Here is a 13,168-nt window from a genome sequence, read left to right as displayed (position 1 = left end):
ACTCAAAGATCCACCTGCCTCTGCCTTGAAAGTATTGGGATGAGATATGCACTACCATTCTCTGACTATAACTCCCTTAAAAATATATACTTGTATAAATTATACTTGTGCACTGCCTGATATGGGTGCTGGAAATAGAACTTGGTTCTTGCATAAAAATAATACATGTACATAAACACTGAGCTTCCTCTCTAGCTCTACCTGCAACACTTAACAAGAAATCACTTTTAAATAATGTCTTTAAAAAAGACCATATTATTGTCTATATGGCTCACCAGGTAAAGATACCTGTTAACAAGCACAGTAGCCTGAGTTCAAGCACCCTGACCCACATGGTTAAGAGAGAAAAACTCATTGTTGTACTTTGACCTCCACATAAACATGATGGCATATGTGCACCCGTGTACACAAATATGAAAAGAATTGGCATGAGTAAGGTTAGGGTTAGGAGAAAGGGTCAGGTGGGAGGGGGCAGAGTTTGAGGAGGGAAAGGGGGTTTATGTTGAACTATTGAGGGAAAGATGGGATATATGGATTTGGGATTGTTAACTGTTAGGAGAATATGATTACTAAATTATAAGGGCTCGTTAAAACATTTGGTTCTGAATTAATTTCAAGCTTACAAAGCTCAAGGAATTTTTTAACATTATTCTTCACTTACAGTCCTCATACTTTTACATATTACCCTATAGATATTTTAACATATTCTCTTTCCCTACACACATACATATTGGAATTGTTTTATGGGAATTGCTCTCATAATGTCTCTACACCCCACAGTACAGAATACAAAAGTATTTCCTAAGAATGTTCTTTTATATATCAAAACAGTTCTCAAAATAATTAAATTAACATTGATTCTGTGTCATTAATTTTATCAACACACCTTACTAAAATTTTAGTCCATTTATCCACATGTATGTTCTTTATTTCAAAAGAAAGTTTCTTGAGACATTTTTCTGTAGACTATAATCTAATCCAAAATTAAAATATTACACTCTCAGGGCAGCGGTGCATGCCTTAATCCCAGCACTTGGGAGGCAGAGGAAGGTGGATCTCTGAGTTTGAGCCACCCTAATCTACAGAGTAAGTTCCAGGACACCCAGAAACCCTGTCTCAAAAAAACAAAAAAATAAGTAAATAAATATAAAGGGGGAAAAATTCCAAGAACACAGTAAGAAAAGTAGATCTTTTCTAATCTTCTTGCTCAGAAATACTCAATGGATTATGTTAACACAGCTCAAGCTGACTTTTGAAATCTGAACCTTTCTCCCTGTGCTACCACTCCTAACCCTGTGAAAACTCAAGGAAATGTTCTACGTGTTATTTAAAAGCATTGTTATTTACTTGGGGTATTACTTACTGATTTCATAAGGGTTGATGGTCAGCTTTTTGTGAGTTCTCTTTAGCTGCTTGAGAATACCAGCAACAGCTGAGATAGCCATCTACAAACAGGTTAACACGTATATATCAACATTTTGAAAAAACTCTCTTATGACATGCTGTACCATAGTAAAAACTGATTTTATTTTCAAAAAATCCTCCTCCCAAAAGGAGCTCATATTCACTCTAGGTAGGAGTGTAAACTCATGCAGACTCTATGTGCAGAAGTTTCTCAAAGATTAGGTCCCCCAAAGGACTCTGTATCCTGTCACAAAGATACTTGAATATCTATGTTCAATGGTGTACTTCTGACAATAGCAACGAAGTGGAATCAGCCTGGATGTCCATCAACAGACAGATAATGAAAATGTGCTACTCAACCATAAACGGAAAAATGATATTCACAAATGGATGTAGAAATCATAGTAAGTAAAGTATCCCAGACGTAGAAAGACAACCAATACATTGCCGTCTTTTATACAGATCCATAGCTTCTAATTTATAAACAAGTTATTTATGTCAGTGAGCCCGAGAAAATAGAAGTCATGATGCTAGAAAGGGGACACGAGAGGGGAAAGGTTGTAAGAAAATGGGAAAGAGGGGGTGGCAAAACAAAAGATTTGAAAGTGGAAAGGGTAATACCAGGTGAGGTTATTGGAGAAATTAACCAAAAAAGTGCACATGAACACGTTAGGCTTCGCTGGATGGCTCTGCTGCATAAGCTCAATGACTGAGTTCAATCTGATCATCCAATCCATCAGTGCAAGTAGAGACCTATCTCCCAGGAGCTGTCCTCTGACTGCCACATGTATACTGCAGTGGGTGTGTGTGTGTGTGTGTGTGTGTGTGTGTGTGTGTGTGTGTGTGTGTGTGTGTGTGTGTGTGTGTGTGTGAGAGAGAGAGAGAGAGAGAGAGAGAGAGAGAAGAGAGTAGATATTTAGATTAAAGAGAAAAGAGTTAATTAACTAAAGAAATACACTGTTTACCACTTGCCACTGGTGGGAGGAGCACAAACATTCAACTAGGAATCTACCAGCATCTCCACCTTTGAACCTCTGCTCAAAGAACTGCCCTTCCTTTTTAGGTCAACAGTAGCTCATCCCGTTTGTGTTGGCCTCTGGGCCTTTTAATGGGTTTCTTCTAGAAGTGGACAAAGCCAGAATCCTTCTTCAAGCTCATTTGTAACACTTTTAGAACAAAGCCAAAAATTGAACACTTAGATTTGACCCTCTGCTTGCAAAATGGATTTTTGAATTTTTAAAAGTCAAACTTTCCTGTCTGTAAGTTTATTCTCTGCTATAGCTACAGCATTAAATGTATAAAATGCCTGATTATGCCTCCCAATATTTGTTGAACAAGTTATTATTGTTTCTGAGCAAACAGAAGAAGATGCTAAATCATTCCTTTCAAGGTATTGGTTAGACGCTGTCTATGAAGAATTTAAAGAGTTTGTTGAGGTAGATATTCTCAAACCGAACACAGTAACCAAAATAAGTAAAGTATGTACCTTTCGAACAACAATTGCATCATGGTTGAGATTTTCAACAAAAAAACGTATGGCACGAAGAGGCAACACTCTGTCATCCCTTAGGAGTAAAGACAGAAGCCCGATTCCTATATGCTCAAATTTCCAAGGCCTGGTAGTTGAGAGAATGAGAGAAGGTACTTACAAATCAGATTCCTCTTAAAACCCACTTAAAACAAGAATCTGTTCTGAAACTTTTTCTTTGCTTTGTAGCCTCAGACTCCTGAAAACTGGGATCACAGGTGTGTGAAACCCTGCATAACTCTGTTTGACATAATTTCAAGTTTCTCAAGAATTAAGACAGGCCTACTGAAGCAAACTGCCCCTATAATTACCCACGCCCCACCCAAATCTTCTAACACAAATTATTCCATTAATATAGTCATTCCTTTTCCAATGCACAGGATCAATAGAACAGTTAAGACAAATGTTTTGATGGTTATAAAATGTTTTAAAAAGAAAATAATTATACTTACAGATTTCTTTGCTCCACACCATCTAGTAAAGTATTTACCAAACATTCATAGTTCCTTTAAAAAAATGTCAGATAAAATATGATCTTACTATGCTCTTAAGACAAACATCACATAATGTAATATAAACTGACTCTCCTCTTACATCTACCATTTGATCAGACTAAAAGTGAAAAGAGACACTGAAAAAAAGAACACAAACTACCAATTGTTTCTTTTCTATTATTATTCTTAGTTTTTTATTTTTATTTTACTTATTCATTTATTTATTTATTCACTTATTTATTTGTCGATTGATTGAGATAAGGTGTCATACTACATACAGGCTAGCCTTGAATGCCTGATCCTCCTGTCTTGGCACAAGAGTACCAGCATTGTAAGTATGCCCAGGAAACTATTTCTGAGTGTTCCAAAGTAAAAATTAAAACTGTAATCAAAGAGTTAGCAGTATACTCTGTCTGTATAGTCTGCTGCTATCAGAAATCAATTGAACTAGCTATGGGAATTCAGTATTTACAAAGACACTATAGAAAACAAGCTTGGGGGGAGGGTTGTAGCTAGCTCCCATATTCATAACTGATTCATTGGGATACTAAGGCAGGAAGAGCTCTTAATCCCATGAGGTAAGACCAGACTGGGCAATATTCTGATTAAAAAAAAAAAAAAAAGGCACTTTCAAAAACAGTAGGTAGGCATAATCATGTACTAAATCAAGTACTAGTTACATGGTAAACCCAAAACTGAGTTAGGAAGGCTATTACTTTGTTTCCACGGACTTGTATTGGTTTCCCAAGCTAAAAAAAAAAGTTTACTCATATCCTAATACCAAATTTAATCAAAAAGAGATTACTTAAGAGCTATAAAGTAATGCACTGAACTTGAATTTAGGACTTAATAATAAAGTGTACCAATTATATTATGCCTGTATGTATGTATGCATTAGTACCTAAAAAAACAATGAAAAAAAATTCATAGTGAAAAAGATACAACAATAACTGTTTTAGCCTTTTATTTTCAACTCAGTACCTAAAAGTAAAAATTTGGGCCCTTTACAACAATCATCTGCAACTTTTTGCATTTCCCCAGAAATTAATGTGCAAATGGTTAAGTTACACTTATATTTTGAGCTAAAAAAAAAAAAATGTATTGACTGAAATATTTTGTCTTAGCAGAAAGTTTATCAGTTACCTTACAGCATCAGCATTCTTATCCTGTTGACGCTTCTGTCCTTCTTTAATCTTTTCTGGGCAAAGTAGTGTCTGGCTAATGGAAGGATTCTTTGATTGTTGAAGTAATTCTGCTATTGCAGCACATGACTTTGGAATCTTATTAAAAAGAAAAAAGTAGAGTCATGATATATAATGTGTAGTATTTAATAAAATGATAGAGGGGAACTTGCTTTCAAGCATGATGATCTGAGTTCAATTCTTAGGACCATATCTACATGGGTAGATGGAGAGAGGTGATTTCTACAATATGTCCACTGATCTCTATATGTGCCATGGTATGTGCAAACATGGATGTGTATATGTATACGTAATAAGTCAAGAAATGTAACAATTATGCTTTCAGTTCAGGGAGCAAACTCATGTCATCAGGTTTAGGGACAAGCACCTATTCACTTGTGCCATTTTGCCAGACAGACCAATGATTTGGGAATTCCATTTCAAGTTACTTTTATTATTAATTTATAAAGAAAAAAAATCTACCTGGATATGGTGATATATGCCTATAATCGGAGCATTCAGGAGATGAAGGCAGGAGAATGAAGAACCCAAGGCCAGCCTGGGCGGCAGAAGATCATACATAATGTAGGGAGGAACCAATTCTAATATAAGGACAGCTTCAAAGAGCAATGGATGAATTTACATACAGCAACAGCTATAATTCTGGTCATTAGGATGAAAAGCATAGCCAACCTGAGGAAAGGAAGAACTCAACTATCCTCACCAGTCTGTCCATCCTGATGCACTGAGGAAGTGTGAATGTGTGCATTAAGCCATACTCAAGGAAGGTAGCTCATGCATGTAATTTTAGCATATAGAAGGCTAAGACGGGAGCATTGCTACAAGTCTGAGGCTAGCATGGACTACAGAATTAGTCACTGACTTTCTAGCTTAAGTGATGCCCTATCTCTTATTTGAGAACCAGTGAAATTTCTTTTCTCATCCATCCAAAAAAAAATTTTAACATTCGGCACTGTAAGTTAGGAATCCAGCTAATAGTAAGCCTTCTGTGACTTTGGCTAGGGTAGTTAACCTCCTAAAATACAATCAACTCTTTAAAATCCTGCCATGACTGGCATGATGGGTCATGTCTGTAATCCCATCATTCAAGAAGCAGAGTTGAGTTTGAGACCAGCCTGGTAAAGAAAGAAAGTTCTAGACCAACCAGAGGAGAGGAAATCAGAGAGAAGGGAAAGTGAGTGGAGGGGAGGGAGGATAATGCAATGGCAGCATCTATGGGAAAATGGTAAATGCAGTAATGTTAACCTGATTAATTTCCAGACATATTACAACTTGGTGTCCCACCATCATCTATAATAGTGATCACTAAAAAGTACTAGATGGAAAGAGAAAGCAAATGCCTTTTAAAAATTATACTAACAAGCCAAATTATTAGTGAAAAAAGAAGACATGGAAAATAAAAGCCAGAATTTCCACTAAAATATGAGTGAACAAATAAATGGTTTGCTTACTGTGAAGTCTAAGCCAATTGTTTCATATTGTCTATGAATCTTTTCAGCAAGGTCATCAAATAATCTCACTATTGATGGCTTTTCCAGTGACATTGCTTGGCTAAGTCCTGAAGAAACAAGTGCTGGCCAGGTCTGCACAATACAGTCCCAGTCATGAAGGTTTGCCAGGCACACGCCACTGTGATTTCCAAGTAGACAATATAAGGCGCCCTATAAGAACAAACACATTTTACAAAGAAAGCTGAGTCATGGTTGAGTTCAACATGGTTCTTAAATTTTTACAGTGATTATTTATATACTTAAAGCTAATTCATAAATAGGTTTACATGTTTTATGTGATATTTTTAAAACCGTGAACTTGAGGTATAACCAAGTGGCATTTAATAGAGGATTTGTTTAAAGAATGACTATTTAGTCTGTTTAAAAAGGTAGGCATGTTGTAAAAAACAACTCCACTCTTACTTTCCTTAGACATGACAATGGCCTTGAAATGTACCACTGAATATTTTTAGGACCTAAAGTTTGAAAGGATTTATCAAATACCAGCCTTATAAGGCCAAGTTGCTAATTATGTTACTGAGTATATAAAAGATTGGTTACTCAGGAGAAGGGTGGATATGAAGAGACATTGTATGCATGTGTGAAATTGTCAAACAATAACTTAAAAATATCTGTTAAAAAAAATCCAGCTGCTTAACTAAGTTTGACAAGATTGGTCAAATGAGGCAGACCTTCCAGAAAGAATATCTAGCACTGGGGTAGGAAGTCAGCCATCATAAATGAAGGAAGAAAGGAAATAGCTGGTACCTTGGCATAAGTTTCAACTATTCATCTCCAACAACGTGATTGAAGAAGATGTACAAACTACATAAAAGAATGGCTTGTTCTAACAAACTTTACTTTAAAAGTAAGTAACTAAGCCTGGCTTACAGCCTACTGATTTCCATCTTACAAACTAACTGCAGGAACATGCTTAGAGCTCATCTTATCCTCTCCAGAAAGCTGGCACTGATGAGTATTTTTTTTTTCCTGAAAGGTCTATTTATTGCCTTCTGTTTGTTCCTCTCTTTTAATGGTATCTCAGTCAGTTTTATTCTTTGACCTCTAATTTTTCATTTTGTTTTGAAATGGGATCTCACCATGTTGTCCAGGCTTGCCCAAAACTCTTGAGTATGAGGGATCTCCCACCTCCCCTGTAACCACTAGTACTATCCAGAAGCACAGAGATGGAAATACCCATGCGTTAGTCCCCTCATATTTAGCCATCAAGTGCCTACTCTTACCTATCCTTAATATCTCTCAATCTATCTACTTATAAAGATTCATTTACATGTCACCTCTGATATCTCTTAACTTTCTTTTTCTACTTTTATCTATTGCTCAAAACAACCTTATTTCTTTCTGTTTCTGGTCCTCCTTTCACATTGGTTATGCTACTTCAACTTACCTATTTTCCACAGAGGCCTCTACCCTGTATTTTCTCCATAACATTAATCATGATAAAATGTTCTGATACTGTCAACTTACACACATTTTAAGAGATAATGATAAGTGGGCTGGAGAGATGGCTCAGTGGTTAAGAGCACTGACTGCTCTTCCAGAGGTCCTGAGTTTAAATCTCAGCAACCACATGGTGGCTCACAACCATCTGTAATGAGATCTGATGCCCTCTTCTGGTGTGTCTGAAGACACCTATAGTGTACTTACATGTAATAAATAAATAGATCTTTTAAAAAAAGATATGACAAGTAAATATAACAAAATATTAATTGCAGACCTTCAATGACAGATCTATGGATGTTTATGGTGAAAGTTAAACCACAACTTATACCTTGAACTGCTGCTGTGTGACATCCTTTCTATCAGGCCGTAAGAACTCCAAAACCAAGGGGATGATATCTCTGCAACAGAAGTTATAGGCTCCTAAAGCAGCAAAAAATGTTTGCTGAGCTTTGTTTCTGACCTGGGAAAAATTGACAAAGATTTAAAAAGATGTCTAATGAAGTATAAAAACAAAATGATTATAATTTAGATGTTTTCCTAAAAAACAAAAAAAGTAATGGAATAATTATTAAAAAAAGAAATATCATCATGTATTCCCTTTTGATGAGAGGCACGTTGAATGGCACTCATAAGCAATAGCTTATTATCATATCTGAAAGCAAACAGCAGACACTCAAGTTGCTGATGATAAGAAGATCGTCCTATGTCTACACACAGGAAATTATCAAGTTAAAAGGAACTGGTATACACACATCTTGTAATTTCTCTGCTCTATGTGTTAGGTCATAATCTTTTGATCCCATACCATGTAAACAGGTACAGTACATGTTACATTTTAGCAAATCCCTGAAACCTGAGGATTATACACAGAAGGAGTCATACAGCCATTCCAGATTAGCCTTCGAAAGTTCACAGAATTAAATGGGAGTACAATTCTACTAGCACAATCTTTAAAATTAAAAACATAGAGAAACAATAGAAGCTGGAAATGGTGGCGCATATGCCACTAGTCCCAGCACTGTTCAAGGCCAGTCTGGCTAAATAGCAAGACCCTGTTGGAAGAAAACACAGGGATCTAAAAAGAGAAATAATTAGCCAGGAATAGAGGTGCACAAGGCCTGCTGATCTACAAAGAGAGTTCTAGAACAGCTAGAGCTACAGAAAGAAATCCTGTCTTAGAAAATGGAAGGTAGCAGGAGAAATTATACTACAAACATAAATGATTTTGGGTACTAAGGCAAGATTTCAATCCATTTGAAATTTGAAAGGTATTTCTAATGTCATTGGGGTGGGAGTGCTAGATTTTAGTTCTAGTTCTCTTGTTTCCTTTTTGGGAGACCTATATGAGGGAGTATTTAAGCTATACTGTTAAAACAAGGATATTTAGAGTGTATATAACAAATAAAAGTATAGAGAGTGTAGAACCTCACCTGACTGTATGAACTTGTTGATAATCGAAGAAGATCTCTGATCATATCTTGATGTATTTTTTTGTACTCACAACCCTCAACAGTTAGTGTTCGCAACTTTAAAAAGAAATAATAAATAAAGTTTTGGATTATTTACTGAAAGTCCATTTAATTGTGAAAAATACCACAGTAAGTATTTCTTAGAACGGTGCATCGAGAGTTGACTGCTGAGATACTCGCCTCGTGCTGCAGCATCACTCTGTCAATTAGTAGTGCTCTGATATGTTGCTTTTTTCCATGGAGCTGGAAAACAAATAGCAATCACCTCAACGTTTTCACTAAGTGACTTCAACAGTGGATTCCTGAATCCCCTAATGAATATTACTTCAAAACTAAGGGTATAGCCAGACACAGTGGGACATACCTTTAATCTCAGAAGTAGATGGATCACTTTGAGTTCCAGGCCACCCAAGGCTATACAGATTGACCAAGTCTCAAAATAAAACCAAACAAGCCAATAACAACAACAAAAGAGCCAACCCAGACCATGAAAATGGACACAGGGCAGAAAAAGTGACTGAAGAGCAAAACCAACTGCCACATGCCTGACGACCCGAGTTCAGTCCTGGGAGCTGAGAAAGTTGTCCTCTGAACTCCACTCTCACAGATGCATGCCTCCACACACACATCAGTAGATTTATAGAAAATAATCAGCAATTGCTATCCTTCAGTCATCAAAGCCCTCCAATTTTATCTTTTGTACAAACACTTCTATCTGCATCTTAAAAGCCTTGATTCAGGCTTTTCTCCGCCTAGATTCTAAATGTGACAGGACATTCTATAGTATATTTATGTATCTTCCTTATATTCGCATCAAATCCATCCCAGCTTTCAGTTAGGTGTGGTGGTCATGTTTACGATACATATTTCTTTTACTGGCTTTCCACTGCTGGATATAAAACCAAAGGACTTTTTACAACCAAACTACTGACCTAAATTACCTTCAGGCCTTCCACAGCCTGACATGGCTTCCACTCCTGCTCACATACTCTTCTATCTCCAGTGTCCAGCACAGATAATATAGGTATTTAGAGACTCAATGTGATCACCATCATTGTTCAGAAAAGCTTCAGACTATTTTTTCCTTCCACATATCTAAAGAAGGCTAAACTGATATTGGATCACTTAATTAACACAAGAAATGCCTTAGATTCACATGAAGTTCATACCTGTGGGCAATTTTCCTTTTTTTTTTTTTTAAATTTTCTCATACTTTTATAAGATAGCCTGAATGCTAAAATGATCATGAGTAACAAATGTTATCACTCAATAAATTATTTTTAGGGCCTCACACATGCTAGAAAAGCATTCTAAAAGTAAACAATGGACTAAGAAACAGGATTCGTTTGACATGTTTCATGCTTATAATCCTCACATAATATTCATTTTCTAAAATATTTTTTAAAAAGTCATATATTTTATTATTATATAGCAAGAATCCTATAGCAAAAAGGAAGAGGAGGAAGAGGCTGGTTTCATGCAATACTCTTAAAGCCACTACTTATAGGGAAAATTTCTTCTATAAACAATAACCTTCAAATCAGGATTATGCTGTTTTTCAAAAATAGTAACTTAGAATTTCAGGTGAAAATACTGACCCGATTTTCCATTGATTTCTTTACTAAATTAAAGCTTTTCCAGCGGGAGTCAAATTCATGTTTATGAGATCCTTGGAATTGCAGAAGGTCTCCAATGATCTGTGTTAAAGAATTGTAACATTTATTCAGAAGTCACCAGTTAAGCACATTAACAATTATGGAGCTGTGGGGCCATTTCTACCTTTATGATAAGAAACAATGATTTGGTATCATCTTCTGAATTATCAAGTATGTGGCCTAAAATAGGAGAAGAAAAAAAAGTTTTAGCTAATATCTTAAATTATTATATAAACCCCAATCTGCTGTCTAAATGGGGGGAGGTGATATTCACCCTATTTCAACTAAAAAAAAAATTAAGTAAAAGCACACCTGCCACAGGGTATAATTTTAAAGTGTAGGAATGCAGGGAAGTTACAGGTATATATACTTACTAAGAAGTTTCCTTATGACACTAGCAATTACTTCTCGGTGGTTTTCTTTGGATAGGTCTATTTAAGAAATAATAAAGAGAAGGTATTTTAGACATGGAAAGTTCCTGATTTTATTTGTTTTTAACAACAGCTTATCTGAAGGCCCTTCTGAAAAGAAAAGGGGAGAAGACAGATGACTTTGCCTTTAACATAGTTAAATTAGTGGCTGAGCACGACACAGACTAACATTCAAAACTTCAAGTTTAAAGCTTAAGCAGAGAATTGAGGCACACACCTGTAACTTCAACACCTCAGTGGGTAAAATGGGATGGCAGATGGTTCAAGGCTAGACTGGTCTACAAAGAAAGACCCTGTTTCCAGTCAGTACATAAATGAATAAACAGACAAACATATCCGAGCATGTGAGTCACATCTGCAATCTCAGCACTTGGGAATAAGAGGCAGAAAGATCAGGAGCTGAAGGCAAGATGAGCCGCAAAAGACTGCTCTCAAACAACCAAAATAAAATAATTATTTATGAAATATTTTGTCAAGAAGGTAGGGAAGAGATGGTTTGGGTTAAAAGCACTTGCTGCTCTTACACAGGATGGGAGTTCAGTTCTCAGCACCCATATGGCATCTCATGACCAGCTCTAGCTTAAACTCCAGAGCATCTGACACCTTCTTCTGACCTCCATGGGAATGGTACACATACATACATGCAGAAAACACACATACATGTCAAATAAAAAATAAGTATATACTTTTTTAAAGTAGGGGAGGGGAGAGAGAGAAAATACTATTGGGTGGCCCAAATCCAATAGTTATACACCTTAGAAACTAATGTATGTAGCTAATTAACCCATTGGTAAGAAAATTTACTGTCTTTCTATTAAAGTTATAGTCCAAACTTTGAATTAGTATAATAGAACACAGTTGATGGGTGGGACTATAACATCAAATTAAGTCTCAGTGGTAGAACACTTGTCTATCCTCCTCCAATCTCCAGCTATGATTCTCAACACCACATCAAAAATTTTAATTGAATTAAAACTCACTAGATGAACAGCTACAAAAATCACTAGAATATAAAGGCTCCAATATTCTCATCCACTTTAATGTATCATCCTAAAACAATAAAATATGGCTGGTGGGATGGCTTGGCTGGTAAAGGTCTTTCTGATGACTGACAGCCTAAGTCTGAGCCCCAGAATCAACACAATAGAAAAAGAATCCACTCCAGGAAGCTGTCTTCTGACCATGGAGTGTACCTGTACACACGCAAATAAGTAACTGCACTTTTAATTAAAAAAAAAATAAAATGTACATTATATAACAAAGCTTACATCTAGACACAGAAAGCAATGAAATTTACAGACCCAATCTCTCTTATGTATTGTCAATTCTTTATATAATAATTTCTAAAGCCAGAGGCAGAGACAGGAAGATCTCTATGAGCTTGAGGCCAGACTTGGTTACACAGTGAGATTCTGTCTCAGAAACATAGACATTTAGTTTCTTCAGAGAGAAAGAAAACGACTGTTGTATAGTGCATATATTTTATATACTACAAAGAATCTAAGATTTATAACTACAAAACTACTAGTACCATTCTAATCCTTACAAAAAAACCACACAGAAACCTCTATAGATCTACGTCAATTAGTATTCACATACCATGTTCCAGTCCGGTATACAATTTTGTTTCCTCTAAGGACACCATACTTGGTACCCTGTATAAAAACAAGAGAGTTTGCCTTTATTAATAATATAAATACAAAAGGCCAAAGGGGAAAAAAAACCTCATTGTTACAATGTTTACATTAAAATAAAGATAATGCCCTGTATCAAATTTCTACTCTTTAGTACTTCAATTCCTTATACTTCTGAAGATTAATGCTGCTGTATCAGTAAGAACATATAAACTGACTTAAAGAAAATGTTAATTTAGTGCCTTCAAGAAAAAAAAAACATCTCTCAATAGACATTATATTGACAACTGAATTTTCAAATGGAAAAGCTTAAACGCATTGATAAGTATTTATACATCTGCAAAAAGAAAACAGATTTATTATTTATATAATTATACTTTAAAACTCAGTCAACTTT

At 35.8% G+C, this 13,168-nt stretch overlaps 1 protein-coding gene across 1 annotated transcript in view; it reads right to left on the bottom strand.

Annotated features, from left to right (window-relative positions):
* Window positions 1-13,168, bottom strand: part of Psme4 (proteasome activator subunit 4) — a 103,319-nt gene that overhangs the window by 34,613 nt on the left and 55,538 nt on the right. The window contains 12 exon segments of the mRNA XM_032916519.1: window positions 1,364-1,445; window positions 2,891-3,020; window positions 3,385-3,438; window positions 4,570-4,706; window positions 6,080-6,289; window positions 7,911-8,042; window positions 9,013-9,108; window positions 9,232-9,294; window positions 10,650-10,748; window positions 10,831-10,886; window positions 11,081-11,137; window positions 12,737-12,792. Coding sequence (XP_032772410.1) covers window positions 1,364-1,445; window positions 2,891-3,020; window positions 3,385-3,438; window positions 4,570-4,706; window positions 6,080-6,289; window positions 7,911-8,042; window positions 9,013-9,108; window positions 9,232-9,294; window positions 10,650-10,748; window positions 10,831-10,886; window positions 11,081-11,137; window positions 12,737-12,792 — 1,172 coding nt within the window.

This window comes from Rattus rattus, chromosome 11 (assembly GCF_011064425.1).
Source record: "Rattus rattus isolate New Zealand chromosome 11, Rrattus_CSIRO_v1, whole genome shotgun sequence".
Taxonomy (NCBI): domain Eukaryota; kingdom Metazoa; phylum Chordata; class Mammalia; order Rodentia; family Muridae; genus Rattus; species Rattus rattus.
The sequence above is the reverse complement of the archived record's forward strand: the minus strand, read 5'-3'. Positions and strand labels throughout refer to the sequence as shown.